The sequence below is a fragment of the Aspergillus ambiguus genome, assembly GCF_047715705.1.
Source record: "Aspergillus ambiguus strain CBS 117.58 unplaced genomic scaffold BDV59scaffold_3, whole genome shotgun sequence".
In the NCBI taxonomy this organism is placed as follows: domain Eukaryota; kingdom Fungi; phylum Ascomycota; class Eurotiomycetes; order Eurotiales; family Aspergillaceae; genus Aspergillus; species Aspergillus ambiguus.
Genome location: NW_027395516.1, coordinates 867,770 through 889,766, shown reverse-complemented (window position 1 = coordinate 889,766; position 21,997 = coordinate 867,770). Strand labels below are relative to the sequence as shown.

At 54.6% G+C, this 21,997-nt stretch overlaps 10 protein-coding genes across 10 annotated transcripts; 3 read left to right on the top strand and 7 right to left on the bottom strand.

Annotated features, from left to right (window-relative positions):
- Positions 1-24: 24 nt before the first annotated feature.
- On the bottom strand, positions 25-1,880 carry BDV59DRAFT_169936 (GIY-YIG nuclease family protein). Its single transcript, XM_073688336.1, has one exon. The coding sequence runs from the start codon at positions 1,676-1,678 to the stop codon at positions 194-196; it is 1,485 nt and encodes a 494-aa protein (XP_073551930.1). The 5' UTR covers positions 1,679-1,880; the 3' UTR covers positions 25-193.
- Positions 1,881-2,713: 833 nt separating this feature from the next.
- BDV59DRAFT_169934 (putative transcription regulator PAB1642) lies at positions 2,714-3,889 on the bottom strand. The gene has a single exon (XM_073688335.1). It carries the CDS (start codon positions 3,724-3,726, stop codon positions 2,971-2,973), a length of 756 nt encoding a protein of 251 aa, XP_073551929.1. The 5' UTR covers positions 3,727-3,889; the 3' UTR covers positions 2,714-2,970.
- A 262-nt stretch (positions 3,890-4,151) lies between these two features.
- Positions 4,152-4,658, bottom strand: BDV59DRAFT_169933 (uncharacterized protein). The gene has a single exon (XM_073688334.1). The coding sequence runs from the start codon at positions 4,562-4,564 to the stop codon at positions 4,271-4,273; it is 294 nt and encodes a 97-aa protein (XP_073551928.1). The 5' UTR covers positions 4,565-4,658; the 3' UTR covers positions 4,152-4,270.
- A 696-nt stretch (positions 4,659-5,354) lies between these two features.
- On the bottom strand, positions 5,355-6,209 carry BDV59DRAFT_85503 (uncharacterized protein). The gene has a single exon (XM_073697210.1). The coding sequence runs from the start codon at positions 6,143-6,145 to the stop codon at positions 5,489-5,491; it is 657 nt and encodes a 218-aa protein (XP_073551927.1). The 5' UTR covers positions 6,146-6,209; the 3' UTR covers positions 5,355-5,488.
- A 1,205-nt stretch (positions 6,210-7,414) lies between these two features.
- Positions 7,415-10,731, bottom strand: BDV59DRAFT_190949 (uncharacterized protein; the record flags this gene model as incomplete). Its single annotated transcript, XM_073691834.1, has 5 exons — positions 7,415-8,137; positions 8,206-8,723; position 8,892; positions 9,143-10,289; positions 10,340-10,731. 5 exons carry the CDS (start codon positions 10,729-10,731, stop codon positions 7,415-7,417), a joined length of 2,781 nt encoding a protein of 926 aa, XP_073551926.1.
- A 757-nt stretch (positions 10,732-11,488) lies between these two features.
- Positions 11,489-14,050, top strand: BDV59DRAFT_169930 (putative PHD finger domain protein). Its single transcript, XM_073688333.1, has 2 exons — positions 11,489-13,655; positions 13,710-14,050. The coding sequence occupies exons 1-2, from the start codon at positions 11,661-11,663 to the stop codon at positions 13,848-13,850; spliced, it is 2,136 nt and encodes a 711-aa protein (XP_073551925.1). The 5' UTR covers positions 11,489-11,660; the 3' UTR covers positions 13,851-14,050.
- A 52-nt stretch (positions 14,051-14,102) lies between these two features.
- Positions 14,103-15,727, bottom strand: BDV59DRAFT_169928 (Gfo/Idh/MocA family protein; the record flags this gene model as incomplete). The annotated part of the gene is made up of 5 exons (XM_073688332.1): positions 15,539-15,727; positions 15,330-15,492; positions 14,564-15,262; positions 14,418-14,508; positions 14,103-14,369 (listed from the first exon to the last, which is right to left on the bottom strand). The coding sequence occupies exons 1-5, from the start codon at positions 15,560-15,562 to the stop codon at positions 14,105-14,107; spliced, it is 1,242 nt and encodes a 413-aa protein (XP_073551924.1). The 5' UTR covers positions 15,563-15,727.
- A 626-nt stretch (positions 15,728-16,353) lies between these two features.
- BDV59DRAFT_190948 (dihydrodipicolinate synthase family protein) lies at positions 16,354-17,361 on the top strand (the record flags this gene model as incomplete). Its single annotated transcript, XM_073691833.1, has 1 exon — positions 16,354-17,361. One exon carries the CDS (start codon positions 16,354-16,356, stop codon positions 17,359-17,361), a length of 1,008 nt encoding a protein of 335 aa, XP_073551923.1.
- Positions 17,362-18,018: 657 nt separating this feature from the next.
- Positions 18,019-19,300, top strand: BDV59DRAFT_190947 (NAD(P)-dependent alcohol dehydrogenase; the record flags this gene model as incomplete). Its single annotated transcript, XM_073691832.1, has 5 exons — positions 18,019-18,093; positions 18,142-18,169; positions 18,216-18,275; positions 18,325-18,366; positions 18,423-19,300. The coding sequence occupies 5 exons, from the start codon at positions 18,019-18,021 to the stop codon at positions 19,298-19,300; spliced, it is 1,083 nt and encodes a 360-aa protein (XP_073551922.1).
- A 548-nt stretch (positions 19,301-19,848) lies between these two features.
- On the bottom strand, positions 19,849-21,852 carry BDV59DRAFT_209515 (cytochrome P450; the record flags this gene model as incomplete). Its single annotated transcript, XM_073695401.1, has 8 exons — positions 19,849-20,065; positions 20,113-20,204; positions 20,262-20,582; positions 20,635-20,908; positions 20,966-21,081; positions 21,134-21,278; positions 21,331-21,574; positions 21,627-21,852. 8 exons carry the CDS (start codon positions 21,850-21,852, stop codon positions 19,849-19,851), a joined length of 1,635 nt encoding a protein of 544 aa, XP_073551921.1.
- Positions 21,853-21,997: the final 145 nt, after the last annotated feature.

Genomic DNA, 21,997 nt, shown 5'->3' with positions numbered 1-21,997 from the left:
ATAATCACGTACGTATCTCAGGACGGCGTTTAGTAACGGTATAAAGCCGTTGATTCCAAGGGTTACATTAAGAACTTGAAAACGATCACGAATTCTCTAGTACGGTTTGCCGGATGGAGATTTTCCCTTTAACGTTTAATATTATATCAATTCCGCGAACGATTGCTCTCACCACGGCAACAGCGGCCTCGGGTCAATGCGTTGGTAGCTTCAGGAATGGGTGTAGCGTCAATATCCTTGACATATGTGATAAATCATCCATGAAACGATTCATATCACAGACTTTCTTTGCTTCCTCTTCTTTGAGGGATTTATCAGGTAGGTAGGGCTTCGTCACTACCCATGCTGTCCACTTCTTAACCACGGTGATAGCTTCAGCAGGCGATATTTCAAACCATTCGTTGTGTGTCCTTGAGCAACCGTTACAATATATAATGATGTGGCGATGACTCAATTCGGCGTGGCATAACTTCTCGACACGACGAGCATTTGGAACACGACCTGCTTTGGTAGCAGGAACAGGGAATAATAATACCGATTCCCGGTTGCAATCAAAGGACCACTCGTCGTGGCGTACATTGATAGTGCGAGTAGTGTACCCAATTTTCACAAAGCCTTTGTTCTCCTTGGCTTCGTAGATGTAGACGTAGCCACTTTTTTCATCATCTTCTTCTAGCTTCTCCGACAGCCGACTCCGAAGTGCATCATATGAGGCCTTGTAGTCGTTTTGGCTTTTGCTCCTCTCGAGAATATCTAAAGGTGTTGTATCATATTGGCTTGGCCAGTGCATAGCCGGATTCGTTAGGCATTCAGCAGATGGACAGAGTTGCGTTGGTTTTCGTTCTAAATCTGTCCCTGAAGATCTTTGTCCTTCGTCGATCGAAGTGCTGCTTCCTTGCATCTTTACTGGACTCATGTTCGCTTCCTCTCGGATGGCCAAGATTCTCTCCTTCCAAGTCGCTACCATTTTTGATAAGCTCTGGTCCGTATGATAGTAGCAGGACATGTTTACCGCAAGAACTTGAAGGTAGTGCTTCAGAGCAATGTCGCTCAAGTAGACTTCGGCCTTACAGACTTGGTTAATCGTTTTGGTGCAATTGACAACTTTTTGTCCCCCGATCGTTTTCTTACAGCGCGTGCCGGTCTGCGCAATTCCTATACACCTAGGCGTAACGAGACCCAAGGAACTTGCGATATCATTTTCGATTGACGCGCGACATGAGATCCTCTCGGGCCCTAAAGGAAACGCAGATATCCATTCATCGAGTCGTCTCTGTTTTGGGGGCCCCCGTTTGTGGTGATAGCAATGCACAAGGTCTATCAGCTTCTCCAAATCATCTCGTAGTCGAGGCGATTGATGAAGCGCTAGCATAGAATCAAGATAAACATTAATCTGACGTCTGAGTTCATGTGATATAGGCCATCTGCATGGCTTGTTCTTCTGTGTGATCGCGCCACATCGCCAGTTGTTAATACCAAGGAGAACCTCGAGGGCTGGTGGCTTTAGCCCTTCATTTTTCAGATTTATCTGTGGAGTTTCCCGCCGAGTTTCATGTTCATGTAGAGGTGGCGAGTTTGGAGGACTCGGATAAGCAGCTGTAGCATCGGTCTCTCCACTCTTGTGTGGACTGGCGGAGACAGGAGTTTTCGCGTGTGATGTTTTGTTGTCTGGTTCCATTGCTGAACGAGATGACAGATGTAGTGATACAGTCACTGGTAGATGAGCCAAGGGCTCCTTATCACCTTGTTGGGTGTGTAAGCGCGACGCTGGTGAGGTTAACCTGGCGATCGCTAGTGAGAGGTCCTTTGAGGGCACGACAATGTGCTCTGAGCTATCATGCAGGGTTCTTGAGACATTTATCGGGTTTAAAATGTTACAGAGTCACTATGGAAGACGATAAGACCGCTCTACTCCCTCCAGATTAACCAACAAAGACAGTGCACCCCGGCGCGTAATCGAGACCCAACCACTCACAATCCACCCCAAAGAGCTGGTATCACCGCGAGGCTGAAGTTCTAGCATTTTGACCCAATCGAAATCTTGTAGCCTATCGAGAACCCCGCACTGTTGGCAGTAAGCATGCGGGCATCTGCTAGTAGACGTATTTGAATGACACTGTGGACATTCCTGAGTCGCAAATGTCATCACTGTTCTGGATCGTTCACTAAACTTTGTCTTAACTTACTATTTTCCGGGTGGCCTTTCAAGGAAAATATATAGCCTGGGAAAGCTCATATCAGCTCAGGTCTTTTTGCCCCTCAAGGAGTTCAAGCCAAAAGCCCAGACAATGCGTGAGATATACCCAAAGGCTCGTATGGCTCGTCCACATCCTAAGCGGTAGAGGGTATGCGCCGAGCGCCGAGAGCTTCATCTGAATGAACCGTGAGCTTCTCTGATAGAAGAAATACAGAGGTCAACAACAAAAGATTCTCCTTATCAGAGAACAAAATTCGATTGATACATCTTAAGCCTGGCTCCAAGGGCGATACTATCGGATGCATCATCGAAGGGGCCACACTATCAGATCCGGATCTGTCTTACGACACTTTTATCTTACGTCTGGTGGAGTGTTGACGATCCAGCCGGCATATGCCTTAATGAGGAAACGGTTGCTGTGACGCAGAATCTCGTAGAGGCACTTCGAAACTCGAGGCAGACAGATAGTATAGTGGTCATATGGATCGATACACTTTCCATGAATTAGACAAATATCGAAGAGAAAAACACACCGGTGTCCATGATCGACTCATGAAAAAGCCAAAGGCCTGATTGTTTACCTTGGAAATCATAACGAGAGTAGTACTCTGCCCTTCAAGTCTCTAGAACGGAGATAGGCAATAAACGGGGTTGGTATGCTGGTGAGCATGTTAGATCATGGTAGTTTCTCGCCTGCCAACCCCCGATTTCAGGAATTATGGCTCAGGTTAGGCTAGATATCAGTTCGCTTTACTAGGCGATACGTAGACACACTAAACCTCCGGCCAAAACCTCTCCTCCAACCAAACCACCTGCCTCCACCACCGCTCACACCTCCCCACCATCTCCGCATCCGCCGACTCCCCCATGACATCGACCACCTGCGCGATGTCCTCCACAAACGCCTCAAACTCCCCACTGGACCAGTTCGGAATGAACCGCTCGCGGAGCGCGCCCCCATCCGCATCGCGGCCCCCCGCCTCGCCCAGGAACGAGGCCGCATACCGCCACGCCCGCAGGTAGCACACCTCCGTAGCCCACAAGACCACCAGACCCTCCAGGACCGAGACGGCGGGACTCCCCGCCGCCATGAACATGTCGATGTACGCGTGGGTGATGGGGGCGGGGCCGAACTTCGCCTTCGCCTTCCCCCCGCCGGCCTCAGTCTCAGTCTCAGGATCGGGATCGGAATCGGGCACGCAGTTCAGGTCGAGGGTGTACTCGCGCGCGACCTCCTCGAAGAACTGCAGCTCGCGCTGGATGTTGACGACCGCGTCGATGAGGATGCCCACGGCGCGGGTGGTGGGTTCGGATGGGGATGATGACGCGGTGGGCACGACGGGGAGCTGCATTTTCGAGAGGAGGAGGCCGATGAAGCGCACGTAGGCTTGCGCATAGAGTCGGTCTTGCGAGAGCCATTGCGAGAGGGTGGTTGCCGGGAGGAGGCCTTTGCCGGCCGCGGCGAGGAAGGGGTGGGTGGTGGCTTTTTGGGGGGAGAGGGTGGATGGGAGGTGGGTTGTTAGTTTCATCTTGGTTTCGATTGTGTCTTGGGGTTGGTGTGGGTTGGCGTTGGGTTAGGAGGGTGATACAGAGAGAAGAGTTATGGTGGGATGAGGTTATTTTGCATGGTGGGGTGTGGGTGACGTCATGTAAACAGTTGTACTTCAAGTATATATACTTCAGAACTCATACAACACTAGCAGTCTACTACGAAGCTATTCATAGCCCTTGCATTTCCTCCATCACGCTATTCCCCTGTCCTGCCTAAGTTAAGAGGATCGGCGTCCCGCGTGGTCAGCCGAGAGCGACGCTGTCCTAGGAGACGACGAATCTGTTCCGATGCCATCTCCGTGTCAGACTCGAGTGAGGGACATCCTGCAACAAAATTGTGAATAACCTCGTTCGTCAAGTTGAATTCCTGCCACCGGTTAATTGAATGTTCTTGAAAGCACACCCATACTCTCTGGGGCTGCGTCTGGCCCAGCCGACGTAAGTGCCCAACAGCCTGGAAAAAGCGCAAGGCATTCGTAGGGGGCTCCAGCAGAATGGCCCGGCTGCACGAACGGTGCAGGTTCATTCCCATATCCCATCCTCATAAGTCAACAACAGCACCTGGACCTTCGTTCCCGGATCCTTGAAGTGACCGATGGCTATTCTATGCAGGTCGCTGTGCATCCTTCTATGGATACTCCGGTACGGAAACCCGACGGCTCTCAGCAACATCCCAGTCATCCACATCGTTATGGGCCATGCGCAGAATACTAGAAAACGGACCTGCATCTGACTGGATTCAGAGGGTATCTCCTGATCAAGGATCCTGAGCAACAGACGCAGCCGTGCGCTGTCATATGCCAGGTACATTGCCATCGCTGCTCCGTCCGTGGGCACCGACGGTGCAACGTCCTTCCTGGTGTGGCGATAGAAATATGAAAACCCCTTATCGGCCCGCTCAAACTCCTCCTGAACCTTCTTGATGGCGGGTATGTCCACCAGCCCGCTATTGCGCACGAGGTCGTACAATCGGGGGGAGAAGCTGAGCAGGCTGAGAACCCGGAGCGAGTCCCCATTTATGCGGTGGCTATCGTCCTGTCCATATGCCCAGGTGGCTTGCCGCGCCCCCGACTCAGATCGACGCAACAACCGTGACGCATAGAATTTGTACTCCCGGTCATGGTCCACCCGGGTGTTTTCAGGAAAGCGGACGTCGACAGTGGTGAACTGCATTGGAGGGATACCCCCTCCCACAAAGACTTGCTCGCCGCCTACGTCCATCGAATCGCCTATGTTCCGCGACAAAGCAACCAGACGCAGCACTTTCTGAAGCACACGACTCTTGCGGTCCAAGAAATGATCTGGACGAGACGTTTCGGGTCGAGCAGCGTTTTGTCCGTGGTGCCACTACTATCGCTGGCCATGTATGCCAATAATGGGTCATCCAACACAAATTCTGCATCCTCTGGCAACGTTGATACTCTCACTTTGCGCCATAAAAGGACGGTATATCCAGAGAGATCAGTGATGCAGTTGACTCGTGGATTGGCGGTCAAAACCCACACATGCTCGGCATCAAGAGCCGTAACTACTTGATGGATTTGGCTCAAGATATTGTTGACAAAGTTTCCCTCATCGCATATGACCCTAGCAAAGCAGCCATGGCCGGCGGTCGTAATTTCTCTTGCCCCTGTCTCGCCGGGGCCCTGAAGCTTAGCGATCTCATCAATGGCTTTCTGGGTTGCTTCGTCTAGGGGCTCAACCGCGTGATGATCGCTTCCTGGGTTAGATTCACCGTTGTTATCCGCCATTAGATCGTCTCTCGCCCTCTTCACTTCCTGGAGGTACGCCAATTAATTGGGGCTGCAGATTAGCTATTGTCTGGCGACTTACCCTTCTATCAAAATCTTTGCCTCCCACCATTCGACGCCTCCATGTGGAATATGTAGAAAGCACAAGAACCCGGGCACTTGCCTGATCTGTCGAGGAGAGTGACTGGAGTATTTCAAGAAGGCCTGCCTTGTTCTCGATATTGGGCCCTTTTCTTCTCCTGGTCCCATAGAAAATGTGGTAGGTAAGAACTTCAGCAAATCGGTCCTTGATCTCCTCCGCCCAGACATCCAGGACTGTGGCGGAAGCCAGCACAAGGGTTGGCCGGTAAGGCCCACTGGGTGCATAGGACCGAGCCACGATGGTAGCTAGGGCTGTACCTGTCTTGCCCAGCCCGCGAGCGTCTGCCAATATGCCTCCCTGGATTGATCCTTCTTCCTGGCGAAACATCCAGGCCGCGCCTGTGATCTGCCACGCCTTGAGGCTGTCGAGCAGAAGGGGGCCAATACATGCGAGGGTTTTGCGGGCTTCATTGTAACCAGGTGCAACAGCACTGGGCACACTAGATGCACCAATCTGGTAGTCTTCTTTCCAGGCGTCGCCTGCCGGCCTTTCAGGCATGCCCATGCTCCCCGGGTTATCCGCCAGACCCCCCACTGTTGCCTCATCCTGGCTCTCATGTGCCGCGGAGCATAGTCGTGAAAGCTGCAGCTGGAGTGTTGCATTCGCTTCATCCCCGAGGGAAGACGTGCCCTCTTTCCCGAGAATGCACAGCTGCCCCCAAGAATCAATGTTCATTAAGTCCTTGATCACCTGCCGTCGGACACCCTGGTAAATTGCAAGCGGGTCGCTACGGGGAAGCCCGCCGTTGGATTTAGCCAGTGCCTTGGACACTGCTTTCTCAAGGAGGAGCGCGAAATGCTCTATACCGACATTTTCATCCGTGTCATCGGTGTTAAGGTTGTTGACGGAGATTCTGGCAATGTAGGAAGGTTGAATTACAGGACCTTCGCTTGGCTGGATAGCCACTGTGATGGCGCCTTCGGGGGAGAAATCGCGTGCGACAAATTGCAATAACTTAATTGCATGAAACCAGCTGTATGGATCGAGAACCGGGGGTCGTTCGAATGTTTGGCACCTGGGAAGAATGTTGGGGACGGCGCGGATCGGCCGGACGGCATGCCATCCCATGATGATATCGGCAACCTGATCCTTGAGTTGAGAATTTTCGTGTTGGGAGAAATTTGGCATTTCGTCGGCGAAAATGAATTCGTCCATAGCACGGTTATGCCTCCAAGAGTAGACTCTGCCACAAGCGATCCTTTTTGCCCCGGGAATATCAAAACTCCTGTGGCACTGATTGACCCAGCTGCTGAACCACCGTCGACTTTCGGAATTCTTATGTATAAGGTCGGTGAGTTCTGTGGTGTCCGCCATCCCGAGGCATCCAGCCATGAGCGACTCATTTACCGCACAATCCCTGATTGTCTCGGGAGTGTAGCCAATGTTTAGGTATGGCATGATGCGCTAATTTCCCTTTCATACCGCAACTTATCAGCATCCGAAGACTATTATGCAGAGCCTCAGGAGGCTGCAACCTTACCTTGACGGGATAACGACTTGTTATGATAAGACTAGAGCGTAGCCTGGTACAACGATCAGCTCCTCAATGGGGGTACCAGGTGGACTGTACTCACCAGGGGACAATATAATGTAATTGATATGCGTGATATGGGGAAGAAGAAGCAGAAAAAGGATAGTGAGGATGAAGTAACTTAATATTTGGAAAGAACAAACAGTATGAGGAAACAGCGATATAGTTCCCATTGTTCTGATTGGACAAGTTCTGTCTCGTCTCTGATTGGTGGACGTGGAGTATACCTCATTATTTACATCTTAACCCCCGAACTTCTCAAACATCTCAATCATCTGCTTAGCCCCATCCTCTCCGTACATCATTTCCTCCATTTTCAAACTATCCAACACACTCTCGTATGCCCGCGCCCGCATATCCGTTTCATAGGCGACAATGGCACGTTCCAGCGCGGCTGCATCAGTGTCAGGATCATAGCCAACCACGCTGGCAGCATCGCGACAGAGCTCAGCGCAGATTCGCTCAGACAGCACCACCGCGTCCAGCATTGCTTGGTTAACACCCTCGCCGTTGGGAGTCGTCACATGCGCCGCATCACCCAGCAGGACCACGCCAGGGGTGCGCGTCCAGCCCTTTCCGTCGCCCACTCCCGATGGATGAAACACCTCCGCATCAAGCCGGTATAGCGGCCAGGGCCGCCAGGGACTCTCAGCCGCAGCAATAAACGCCTGCAGATGTGGCGCCCAGTGGCTGAACATGCGCTGGACCGTCGCCCGTGCCGTCTCCATGTCCGCGACGTCAGCGGCGCCGCCAGCCTGCGTGAGCGTCTCCGCCGCCTCAAGCCCCATGTACACGCGATACGACCGATCAGACATCTGCTGTATGCAGAGACAGCGGCCTGCGCCGATGGCGAGCGAGTTTCCCGCGCCAACCATCTCGACGGCGGCGGCGTAGATCGGGTTGTCTCGCGACAGACGGCCCTCGATGAAGGTTTTGCCCGAATATTGTGGTATGGCCGGAGTGATCTATCCTGTTAGCCTCATTTCAACACAAAGCAAAATGGAATGGATACGTAGGCAGTATAGGTACGCACCAACCGCCGCAGTTTGCTCCACGCCCCGTCCGCGCCGACAATCAGTCGAAACCCGCGTTCGCAGGTCCCGTCCGCAAAGCGCAGCACCCAGTCTGCCGGTGGAGGTATGGATGGAGCCTCCGGCTTGCTCTGGTTGTCAGGGCGCTCTGCACTCTGCAACGTCTTCCCCCACCGGATGCGATGCGCCGGGATAGAGTCCAGTAGGAGCCGTCGCAGCTGGCGTCGATCGATCTCGGGCCGGTCGTTGTCCTCGCCACCGACGGTGATGCGGTGGTTGCCCAGAGCGTTCTGGATGGTGATAGTGGTTGCGTCACGACGTGCGAGCTTCTCAAATTCAGTCGTAAGGCCAGCGCGTTGAAGCGCGAGCTGACCCCCTTCCTGCGTGAGGTCTAGCGTGCCACCTTGGAATCGCGGCGTGTACTCTGGGGATGGGTCCCGCTCGAAGAGGACGTAGTTGAGACCAGCTCGTTCGAGGAGACGGGCTAAGGTGAGTCCGCCGGGTCCGCCGCCTATGATGGCTATGGGGGGTGGGCGAATGGTTTGGGTCATGGCTGAAGATAGTGCGGCTGTTGGTGCATGAGCACTAGTATATAGAGATGAAACAAGGCCACTGGATATGGTCGAGGGATGTCAATTTTATAAGACTCCATGGGTCGGCCGTAATTGTCTTGAATCCCATCTCGGACTCTGGATGTACCCGATGTATTACTTGGTTGATATACTTCGCCGCCGCTCGGGGTGTAGTAATCCCCGAGTTAGGGCTGAGCTCGGGCGTTAACAAACCCCGAGCAGGTACAACAGCTCGATATATTGTACCCGATTTTATTTCCGTTCCACGCAGCATTCACTAGCAGTCCTACTACATACAAATCCCCCCCTCTGCTCAATTAGGCACATCCTCCATCTCTCGATGCTCCAGCACCAGCCGAACCATCACCTCCATGGTGTATCGCGCATCATTCCCCGCGTTATGTAAATTCCATCCCGTCATCTGCAGCTCATCGAGCACCCGGGCCAACGACCGATGCGACTCCTCCCGTCGAAGCACCTTGAAAAAATCCGCCGTGTCCACTACGTCGATGAATCCTGCCGTGCCGGCCGGCACCTCGTCGGTACGCAGCCCCATCTCGCGCAGATACTGCAGGTCCATCGCGATATTGTGTCCCACCAGCACGAAGTGGCGCGGCTCGGGTTTCTCTGTGGCATCTGAGGGTTGCAGGCCAGCCAGCACGGTGGCGCCCAAGTCGAGCTCGTGTACCCATTCGCTGTCACCGAACTCGAACCGGTCCGGACAGCCCGCCAGGAAGGTACGATTGACGATATGTGCATATTCTTTCACGCGTAGATGGCGAGATTTAATACGCACACGCCACTGCTGTGCATTTTCTCCGGGAGCCACGCCGATGAGGTCTTCTGTGTCCAGTACCGAGAGCCCGACCTCGGTGACCTCCGAGTGACAGTGCTCGTTGGCTTCGACGTCGACGCTGACGAAGACAGGCTGTTTCCAGAAGGGATATGGGACAGGACAGGTCACATCTAGGGCCTTCTTTGGGGACCCTGACTCGGCCATGTTAGGGCGCTCGGAGACCGTTCGTTGGTACGTCTTCCCTGCCCAGGTAAAATCACCGTCCCCAGCGGGTTCCTCTTCTGTCTGCGAACGCAGTCCGAAGTAGCTCTGCAGACGAGTGAGACACTCCACTATGCGGATCTGGTGCTGGAGGCGGGTCATTTGTTTGGCTTTAGAAGTCTTTTTCTGCTTCAAGGCACTGCAGGCCGAATAAAGCATCTTTTCGTACGCTAGATACTCCTCGTCCATGCCAGTGGGAGTGGAGATATTCCCGGAGCCGAGAGGTATCTGCGACTCAAGGCGGTCTTTTGCCTGCCGGCTGACGCTCTGGCCCAGGAATTTGGGACTGGGGAAGTTTGGGTTCTCAAAGGTGAGCTTCAACCCCTGTGTCTCCGACGGCAGAGTTAGACTGCATTGCAACGCGGTGTTAATTTCCTGGAAAAAGGTGCGGACTTGGGCCATTGGCACGAGGAGAATATGACGCGGGGAGACACGGCGAGGGGGCTGGATGTAGTATCTTGGATGGTATTAGCTCGGTATCGATCCGATGGAAATAGAGACACGCACAGATCCCAGCGCCGCTCCCAGAATTTTCCTCCATCGAAGAACTGACTGGCTACTTTCTGAGACAGTTCACCTTTGACATGTCTGTAGGGAAATCGGGCGACTGCCATCAGAGGGCTGAAGGTTCCATCGTGGCGCATAGGGACGCTGGGGGTTGGGTTAACGCTCATTTCGTTCCCCTGAGGAGTGGCGTCGGCTTTCTTGATCGGAGCAGTCAAAGATCCTCTATTACCTTTGATCTCGCACTGATGGTGGAACTCAGGAATTGGCTCAACAGGCTCCGATGGCTCCTCGATCTCCGAAGTGGGCTGGCCCATCGCTCGGCGATTGGTGTCAAGATGGAGGAGAAAGTTGTCCCTCTCGAAGAGAAGGTGGAGGAGTTTCTCTCTATCCATGATGGTTGATTCTATGCGACAGTGTAGTAGGATTAGTGAGAGATGGACGAGAGGAAGGTGGTGGAGATGTGCGGTGTTGAGAGGAAGGTGAAGCTGCGTTGTCGGGCGTTGTGTTGCAAACAGAATCTCCTTCAGATGTCGGTGGATGTGAATACAGTCTATGAATCAATGTATAAAATGCACGAATATCAGGCCAATGAGAGTATTATCATATTGATATCGCTATTTATTCACCCGACTCCCAGACTTAAACTACTTTGCAGACTTCGTATAGGACTATGAAGAATACTGGGACCTCCTTCTATGCCCTCAGTCCTAATAGCAATACCCTGCTAGCTGTGCATGTATCCCTTTTTTTACCATCGCTATATCTAGTAGGGAAAGATAAATGATATAGGATACATGTAATCTTGCGGCGTACAGTACGACCCATGTAGAATCATGCTTCTAGCAAGCCTAGAAGTTAGACCTAAGCAGCCTCCAAGAGACAACGCGAGCAGAGTCAGGTAGATAGAGAAATGCAGGTTGTTTGGGCTGTCCAAGCCCACTTCCAGTAGAAAGGGATAATATTATCTGTCCACGTATATGCAAGTGATGTGTTGTGTATACTTCTAGTCAGTCCTGCCTTACTGCCTTACCGCCTTACCGCCTTACCGCCTTACCGGATCTGACTAACCGGAACAACAATCTGCCGGCCAGCAACATCAACACCAACCGACACCGCGAACTGCTGCCCCCTCTCTCCCTCATCCAGCCTCCATCCTCTGCTCGCTTCCCTCCTGTGCTTGTTGCGGACCTCCTCGGTCTGTCTCAAGTCCACAGTTTATGCCTCTGTGCTTATTATCTCTCTTCATGGCTGCGCCGTTCTTTATCTAGCTCCAGCCGTCCATCTCCCATAGCTCTCCTTCTCCACCTCCACCATCGACACCATGTCCGACTACCGCGATGGGGGCCTCATTCTCGACGGCCCCTTTGATCCTGACGCTCAGGCGACCGTCACCGACTACATCGACTACACCGAATACCTCCCCGCCGACATCATCCGTTCCCTCACCCTGATCCGCGGCCTAGACGACCGCTACCTCGAGTCCGCCCAGGGCGTCCACAACCTCACAAAGACCTATGGCCAACTCCCCGATCTTCCCCCCGACGGACGGCCCGACGCGCGCACCCTGCGCCGGGATATCTCCGCGCAGCTGGACCGCGCCATCAACGCCCGCGAATCGGCATACGCTGAGGCCTGTCGGCTCTACGACGTCGTTGATCGCCACTTCAATCGCCTTGACTGCATCAAGCAGAAGCTCCACGCGCTCCCGAAACCCGCGTCGCGCGATCCGACTCCTCCCCCACAGACCCTCCCCAACTCCAAACGCCGCGCCAAGAAGGCAGCTGACGAACCGCGCGCCCCCCCTACGACACGCATCACCCTGCGACTAGACAGTGGTGATGCCAGTACCCGCAGTGGCGCGCAAACGCAGCAGAAGTCGAGGACGCGTCGATCGATGATCTCGGGTCACCTGGCTGGTCTGCATCCTGACTCGCCAATAGCCAGTACGGAGCATTCCGACGCCGAGGCCGAGCCTAAGGTATCGCCCGCGGAATCGGCGCCGACACAGACCAAGAAAGACAAGTCGGGCCGCCGCTCGCGCACGTCCGGAGCTGCCACCAATGCGCACGCAGTGGCGGCCGGCATCTCGACTAGCAATGCCCTCGCGATGCTGAACCCGCCGCCGGAAGACGCCAGACCGGGCAGTGCGGATATGCCGTGGCTACGCCTGACCGAGTGGGAAATGACAAAGCTGCGCAAGAAGATGAAGAAAAACGCAGTCTGGCAGCCCAGTGAGGTCATGATCCATCGCGAACTGGCCCTCCGCGGACGTGGCTGGGAGGCGTACCGCGCCGCCAAAGCCGAGGCCGAAGCCAACGGCACCGAACTCGTTGATTGTGACGACATCATGAACACTTACATTCCCGGAAAACTGGCCAAACGCGGCGACGCCACCGATGACATCGAAGAAGGGTTCTTTGAGACCAAACTGAGCAACCGCGGTATGAAGCTGAACGAGGCCAAGAAGCTTAAGCGAGAGAATCAAGCGAGAGAGCAAGCCGCTGCGGCTGCGGCCGCTGCCAGCAATAACGCAAAGGGGCTGACCAATGGGACTGGCAGTCTGGAGACCTCAACTGCTGGAAAGTCGAGTCGGCCCGTCAGAAAACGTAAATTGGACGAAGCGCCCGCCGTGGAGCCGGCGGTGGCTGCCACCCCTGCGGAGGTCGAGACGCGGTCCTCACTGCGAAGCTCTGCCAAACGCCGGAAATCAAGCAAGGAGTCCCCGTCCCCCGCGGAGGCCAATGTCGATGTCTCGTCCAGCGCGTCCGTTACTGCCGCCCCGGTCGCCGCCCTTGAGGCAGACGCATCGAACCCAACGCCTGCCCCAATTCTCCCGGCAGAAACAAAACGCTCCATCCCTGCGGCTCCGACAGTTTTGGCTCCCAAGAGCAGCACGGCCACCCCGCCGGTGACCCGTCCCCCTTCTCGCCGTTCCGCTGCCGCGTCCGCAGAGCCGGCTTCGCTACCTGCGCGAGAGCTCCGTCGGAAGAGCGCGACCCCGGCTCGCAGGACCCCTGTTCCTGAGACCTCCCGGGCTGGCAGCGCAAGCGCGCCGGTTCGGCGAAGGAAACGCCCTGCGCCTGGTCCTGTCTCGTCCGGGCAGGATGGCGGAGCAGCGGTCAGTTACGGCCGCCGAAAGGCCAAACCGGGAAAGAAGCGCATGGGGTCTCGTGAGCAGGGTCCCGACGGTGTTACTCGGGAGGACATCCGCATCGACGAAGACGGCGTGTTGGAGGAGATCGATCCTAACGAACCGCGGTACTGTATCTGCGGGGATGTGAGTTTTGGAACGATGATCTGCTGCGAAAACCAGGACGTGAGTATGCCCTTGATGAACTTGACGTGGACATAGGCTAAATGCTGGACTCAGTGTGACCGGGAATGGTTCCATCTGGACTGCGTCGGGTTGTCGGAAGTCCCTGGCCGGACGGCCAAGTGGTACTGTCCCGACTGTCGGGTGAAGTTTCACAAAGGCATGGATGGGATCGTGAAAAATAGTTCGCGTCGGTGAGCTAGGCGTCTAGCATACACTAGTCAATACTGCTGTGTTGATGAGACCACGATATCGCTTTTATCTTGCTTTGTTGATGTTTACTGCTTCTAATCGGATGTCTGCTGGCGGCGGAGTATGGAGTTCTGGGTCATTTTCCTGGCGTGTATAGTTTTTATCTACGTTGACGGTGATTTTATAATACTCGTGAACTTGCAGGCTTCATACACAGTACAGACATACATAACTAGCGTAACTACATGAAAACAAGACCGCTACTTGAGCTCCCACTTGTCTCCGTCGGAGACGATTTCCACAGAGCGGTTCTCATCCAGCGAGATGCGACCCGCGTGCAGAATGGCGGTGGTGGCTACCGTGTTCTTCAGCGTGGGCAGCGGCCGGGCATCCAGCTGGTCGAGGGTGACGCGGCCCTCGTTCAGCGCGGTGACGGCGTCGATGAACTTTTCGAAGCTGACATAGCCGTAGCCGGTTTGACCGCCAAAGTTGCCCTCGTCGTCGGGGGCATAGCGCATGTAGAACCTGCGGCTGTCAGTGAGCGTGCGGCAGTACAGGGGATAGTTCACCTACGGGTTCACCCAGATCAAGCCCTGCTCGTCCTCGGTGACGTCGTAGCCGCGTTTGGCCTGGTTGACGCGGACCTCGCCCTTGGCGCCCATGTCTGTCTGCAGTCAGCTTCCTATCGGTTATTTCACTCCCGCGCGACGGGAACATACAGTGGAAGTACTGGTTCGAGTGCACACCGGCCTTCTGCGGGGCGGTCCAACTGGCCGTGTAGACGCCGGTGGCGACCTTCCCGGGATGGCCGGTCTTCCTCCACTCGACGAGCAAGGTGATGGTGTCCTCCGTTTCGGGGACGCAGCCCAGGTCGACGGCAGTGCCGGTGCTGGCGGAGGCGGTGACCTTGACGGGGCGGTAGTCCGGGACCATGCTCTCGTTGATGTCGATGTGGTGGGAGTTGAGGTAGTAGGAGATGTCGCTGTCGCGGCCGGCCCAGGCCTTGAAGGTCTCGAGCTGGGACTTGGGCTGGCTCATGTAGCTGTAGAAGTAGTTGAAGTCGCCGAGGGTGCGGGCCTTGGCGCGGGCGTCGGAGTAGGCCGGGTCGAAGCGCTTGTGGTGCTCGACGTAGACGAAGACGCCGTGCTTGCGGGCCTCTTCGATCAGCGTCAGGTGGTCGGCGAGCCGCTGCGTGGCTGGCTTGGTGATCATGACGTGGATCTTGCGCTGGATGGCGTACAGCGCGATGGGGAAGTGCGTCGGGTCCGGCGTGAAGATGGTAATGGCCGAGCCGGCGGGGAGGGCGTCAATGGCGGCCTTGTAGGCGTCCGGGTCGGTCTGGTCGTCCGCCGGGAAGGAGGTGAAGCTCGTGTCGAGGTTGTTGTATACGTCGGCGATGTTCTTTTTCAGGTGGGCGCCTGGTTCGGGAGTGAGCGAGGGTCTTTCAACGCACCCTGGTTCTTAAGGAAAGACGGGTTGACGCACGAATGCCTGGGAATTTGCGTCCAGAGACGCCTACCATGCTGAGGTCGCCGACTTTGCCTCGACGACGCAGGTCGAAGAGCGTCAACCCCACGACGCCGACCTTCTTGTCGGAGCCGGACGCGGCACCACCGACATATCCGGTGGTATACTCACCAGTGCCTACCTGTTTGTCCGTCAGTCTGATTTCTTGTGTGATGAGGGGGACGTACCATCAACACGCTGGGAGGCGCCATTTTGATAGTTAATGCGGGGAAGTTGGAGACGGTTAACAGCGGGTGTTGGGCTAGGGAGATGATAAAAACAGGGACGAGAGGATAGAGAACAGGAGGTAATACTAAGGAGGAGGAGAAAAAGAAGAAGAAGAACGAGAAGCAAAGAACTGCGACAAGAAGAGCTGGAGAAATGTTGAGATGGACAATTTCAGCGGCGGAAGAATACGTAGCTCCATGCATTTCCTGTTTGGGATGTCAGTCGCCGACAGTCCGCAGTAGCCTGATTGGTGAGGTGTCCATTGCTGAGTACATCTACCGTTCTAATGGTCCGGCGAAAGCCTAGTTGAAAAATGTCCTATATCAATGCATTTTACTGGTAGCTATATACCACATATCCCATTTGCATCGGCATGAAATTGATCTACTCGTACCCAGGGCAGTTTCATAGTATATCGTCGGCAACTGATAAGCCAATCCCAAAACGGCAGCTCTATACCCGACGGCTGCTGATTGGTGGAAAAACTACTTCCGGTGTTGGTGGAGAGAAATCCGTCTAATTCAGAGTAGTTGATGGAGCAGCAGTTTAATTATTAACAATCCTATTATCTCATGCGGAGAGAATAGCCTGAGAGTGTGGGGGTAGACTGGCAGGCAGTTATGGCGCCTCTTATATGCTGCCTCGCCCGGAATTCGCTACATCATCCTCCATAAACCTACCAAAACCTGACATCCTACTCCCCTCACCACATCCATGTAAGTCATACTTCTATACTTCATTACATTCTGATATCGCTAACCACGACCCACGCAGCATGTCTTCTCCTACCCCTCTTCGTCCCGGAGTCTACGCTCCCACCATGACTTTCTTCAACCCCGACACTGAAGACCTGGACGTCCCCACCATCCGTCGTCATGCCGTCCGTCTGGCCAAGGCGGGTCTGGTCGGACTCACCTGCATGGGATCGAACGGCGAAGCCGTGCATCTCACCCGCGCCGAACGCCAGACGGTCATCCGGGAGACGCGCACTGCGCTGGTGGACGCCGGGTTCGCCAACGTGCCCGTCATCGCCGGCTGCAGCGAGCAGAGCATCCGGGGCACGATTGAGCTGTGCCAGGAGGCGCAGGCGGCCGGTGCCGAGTATGCCCTCATTGTCCCGCCCAGCTACTACCGCTACGCGGTGGGCAACGACGACACGCTGTACGAATTCTTCACCGCGGTGGCCGACGGCTCCCCCATCCCCGTCATCCTGTACAACTACCCGGGCGCCGTGGCCGGCATCGACATGGACTCCGACCTCATCATCCGCATCTCCCAGCACCCCAACATCGTCGGCACCAAGTTCACCTGCGCCAACACTGGCAAGCTGACCCGGGTCGCCACCGCCCTCAACGCCATCACCCCGTCCTCCCCACTCGCCCCTGCCCGCTCCTCCGCCTCCCCCAAGCCCTCCGCCACCCACCCCTACGTCGCCTTCGGCGGCATCGCCGACTTCTCCCTGCAGACCCTGGCATCGGGCGGCTCGGCCATCCTTGCTGGCGGCGCCAACGTGCTCCCCCGTCTGTGCGTGCAGATCTTCACCCTCTGGAGCGCCGGCCGCTTCACTGAGGCCATGGAGGTGCAGCAACTCCTTAGCTCTGCCGATTGGGTGCTTACCAAGGCCGCCATCCCCGGCACCAAGAGCGCCATTCAGAGCTACTACGGTTATGGTGGGTACCCGCGTCGGCCATTGGGACGCCTGAACGAGTCTCAGGCGCAGGCTATTGCCGATAAGATCAAAGATGCGATGGAGGTGGAAAAGACTCTTCCGGATATTGCTTAGATATGGTTCATGAATAATTGGTTTCCATGTTCTTGAGTATCTTATAGCTGTGACGTGTAATGCAATGCTGGAAATGAATTCCTTCCAAATCCATTTTGCATGTGGATACTCGTAGAGCTCGGGCTGCTCGGGGTAATCCCGCCGAATGCCCCGCGCACCGAATGCCCCGCGAAGCCCGGAGACAAATGCCCCGAACCCCCACGTTTTCATGGCGCACGCCGATAGGTGGAGAATCTTTGATGACTCTCGGACGATAAGGGTTTTTGTACATAACTTTGCCTGTAGACGAAGCTGAAGGCTGAAGCTGCTGGGAAGTGCTGGTGCTGGGTGTGTACGCCGTATATGATTAGTAGTAGAATATGTTCTGCAGGACAGCCTCATTGACTATCACCGTAGGAGCAGGTCCTGTGGTAGATAGAGGTAAGTATCTAGGCATAGGAACATCACCTCAAGAATCCTGAGCCATCTCGTACTCGGGACAAGACCACTATGCGCAGGGCCCGCCAGAAGTCGTGGTTCACGGCCTATGCCGACAACCAGTAGTGCTGTAATGACTAGTATAAAGATCGCCCCTCGTCCAGGGAGGGGTTGGTCTTGTCCTTCCGTCTCGTATATTTTTCGCCTCCCTGCACTACATTCATCGTCAAGCAAGTCATCATGCCTTACCCCGAAGAAGCTGAGGGTTTCCAGGTCGACAGCCCGGCCACCTGGACCACCTTCCACAAGCGGTTTGTGAGTGTCCTGCGTCTGTCATTCGGGAACTTTTCTGACAGCGGATAGTTCAAACTGAAGCCTTTCGGCGACTATGGTACGTCCAGCTCGTGGCACGCACCGGGCACAACTAACCCCAACAGACGTCGACATCAAGATCGAGGCCTGCGGTATCTGCGGGAGTGACGTGCACACCATCAGCGGTATGTCCTTCTCCTCACTACTCCCACATTGTCAAACTAACGCAAACAGGCGGCTGGGGCGATCAAAAGTTCCCCCTCTGCGTGGGACACGGTAAGCAACCCACCCGACAGCAACGCATCGAGAACCACGAAGCTAAACGTCGGCAGAAATCATCGGTCGCGCCATCCGCGTCGGCCCCAAAGTGACGCTCGTCCAGGAAGGCCAGCGCGTCGGCGTCGGCGCACAGTCGTACTCCTGCGGCGAGTGCAAGCAATGCAAGAACGAGAACGAGACCTACTGTCCGCACCTGATGATCGACACATACGGGGCGGAGTGGCCAGACACGGGTATTATCAGCCAAGGCGGGTACTCGTCGCACGTACGGACGAACGAGCGCTGGGTGTTCCCGATCCCCGAGCAGTTGGAGACGAAGCTGGTGGCGCCGATGCTGTGCGCGGGGCTGACGGCGTACTCGCCGCTGGTGCGCAACGGCTGCGGGCCGGGCAAGAAGGTCGGCATTGTCGGACTGGGCGGCATCGGACACTTTGGCGTGATGTTTGCGAAGGCGCTCGGGGCTGAGACGTGGGCCATCTCGCGGTCGCGCGCGAAGGAGGCCGATGCGCGCAAGCTGGGTGCTGACGGATACATCGCGACCGCTGAGCCTGGCTGGGAGAAGGAGCACCTGTGCTCGTTTGATATCATCATCAACTGCGCCAACTCATCCAAGGGCTTTGACCTGGCCAAGTACCTGTCCATGATGGACGTGCATGGCCGGTGGATCAGCGTTGGTTTGCCTGAGGAGGAGGGCCAGCTCATCAAGGCACAGAACCTGATCGCCAACGGCGTGCTGATCGGCGCGAGTCACCTCGGTAGCCGGCGCGAGATGCTGGAGATGCTCCAGCTCGCGGCCGACAAGGGCCTGAAGGGGTGGGTGGAGGAGTTGCAGATCGGAGAGGAAGGCCTCAAGACTGCCATGGAGCGGATGAAGAAGGGAGATGTGCACTACCGGTTTACCTTGACGGGTTATGACAAGGTGTTTGGTTAAGAGGAGTTTTATTAATATATGATGAGCCTGCCGGGTTTTATATTCGTGTACTCCATAGTCATCAAGGTCCTCAAAGCGGGGACTACGCGCGGAGTAGCTATCCCATGCTTCCTTATCCTTGGTATCTAGGTATACCCTGCCTTGTTCTCCAGTCCTATGGATAAGGTCTCATGAATGCCATGGTTTTCCGTAGTTCATGCGCGTTTCGTTGACGGTCGGCGGAGAGTTGACACTTATTATCTTGGCTTCTGGCTTCAAAAGCAGGTGTCGCTACTTGGGAGTAGTAAAACACTCAGGAATGGCACCTGGAGAGCCCTGCGTTAATTTGTCGTTGAGGAAATTGTAGGCCCTGGTAAATAACCGCTTGAAAATCAAGCATGTTGTGTAGATATAAACGGGAAATAGTACGGATAGACTATATCTACCTCTATTGAAGGACATTGGAAAACGAAAGTATCACCGCTGCACGTATTTGCCCAATATACACCACTTCATTTGGCTGGAACGTCACCTAACAACGGACAATACCTTTCACCGTTTATCCCCCGTTAATGCTCAATCCCTTCAAGCACCTTAGCCACATTAGCGTGGCGTGGTGTGAGCCGGATACGGAACGGCACAGGCGAGCGGCCAGAGAGACCATCGTACTCCTTCAGGTCAATGGGCTCCTCAGGAATTTCATGCATGTCAAATGCCCAGAGCATGCGAGAGATGGTCAGCCAAATTTCACGCTCAGCTACCAGCATTCCAGGGCAGATACGACGACTGGAGAAAATCAGTTATTTCCTGTGTCCAAAAAGCTGGCTACTTACCCGGCACCAAACATCCAATGATCGCGTTCCAACGGATTGCTGATATTCGCGCTCTCTGCGGAGGTGAGAGGATCGTTTATGTATCGTTCTGGCTGTTGGGTCGTTAGCGTCCACAATTATTGGGGAGGGTCTGCGGCGGAAATGCTCACATCGAATGTTTCAGGGTTAGAGTGACGGGCAGGATCATGGTGCATGGTCCAAGTGTTGAGCACAACGACAGTATCTTTGGGAATGTACTGGCCACGATAGACAAAGTCTTCACTGGACACGTGTGGAGTTCCCAGCCAGAATGGATTATGAACACGCTCGACCTCCTTGATGATCGCGTGGCAGTAAGGAAGGTCCTTCTCATCCTCGACAGTAGGAAGCCGGTCACGTCCGACCACAGAGTCGAGCTCCGCCTGGGCTTTTTTCTGGATCTCTGGGTAGGCAGGGATTAAAGCAGAGAACCATTGCATTATGGCAGCCGTCTATGTGACTTGGTTAAGAATCATTCGCTTTAGAGGTTTTGCCAATACATACCGTTTCGACGCCGCCAATCATGAAAGCAGAGGCGAGGATCGCCATGTCGAGGTCGTCAAGTTGCTCCTTTTCGCGTAACTCGGCCATTGTCTTAGCAAGACAGTCAGGGACCTTCTCTCCCATCCTCACTTTCCGTTCGGTATCTTTGATGAAGCCTCCGTAGGTTTCAACCAGTCCGCGATGCAGCTGCTCGCCACGTCTATGCATCGGACTTGGCAGGTACTGAAGCAAAGGAATGAAGTCGACCAAATTGCTCATTGGACCGGTGCAGTTCCTACATGTAGCTGTCAGTTTCCAATGAGGCAATTGGGTTTAGGTCCGCTATACTGACATGAATTCCCGACTTAGCTTCAAAGCACGCTTAACAAGAGGGTGGTTAATACTGTCAGTCCGAAATCCAAAGGTAATTGTCGTCATGTTATTGAGTGAGCAGCGGCCAGCATGTGGCTAGGTAACCATGTGAGTTTCGTATTGGTATGACAGATGCCGATTGACATACCTGCGGGTTGACAGGGATCAAACCTCCTTTGCTCTCATCGAACAGGGCCTTGACCAAAGACATTGACTCACGGTCAAGTGTGTCAGAGTACATATCCACAGCCCGCTGGTTCAGCCAGGTAGTTGCTATCCGGCGATGCTTACGCCTAGCCATGTGGTCAGAGACGAGCAGCAAACCGGTCGTTTGCAAGTACGTACCAGCGGTCGTTGTATGGAGTAGCGGTGATGCCTCTACCCGCAAACACGGTCTGAGACTTGATATACATCTCTTTCCTTGAGGAAAACACTGATCCATTGGTGACCATAAGGTCCTTGGCAATGGTGGGGTCTGAGACGATTACAAAGAGCTGATTTCCTAGCCATATCGAATACAACTCTCCAAATTTTCGAGCCCAGTAGTCTAACGTGAGCTCAGGATATCTTGTCAGAAACGGAAACGACCCTGGAAGATAGGAATTAGTTTGTAGTCTACATCAGACATGACGGTAACCCACCTAGAATGGGAACTCCGCGAGGACCCTTGGGGATCTTGTTCCCATTCCTATCCCTCCATGTCCGGCCGAGTAAGAGATAAAGAATGATACCAATTATCCCAGTGGAAATCCACAAGGATGGCGGCCATGTTCCTGACTCCAAGGACATAGAAAGCAGGAGAGGAGAGACCGTAACTTGAGGAAGGCCCACCAAAGAGGCTTCGCTGATATTGTATGTGCTTGACATGATGTCTGACGACTGTTTACAACACCAAAGCGGGATGAAATGTTTCATACCGAGGGTCCTTCATCACCGAGAGAGACGACTGGCTTTATACCTCAGCTCTCACCGGCATTGCCTCCATTTTCAATCCAAAAATGTAATCACGATC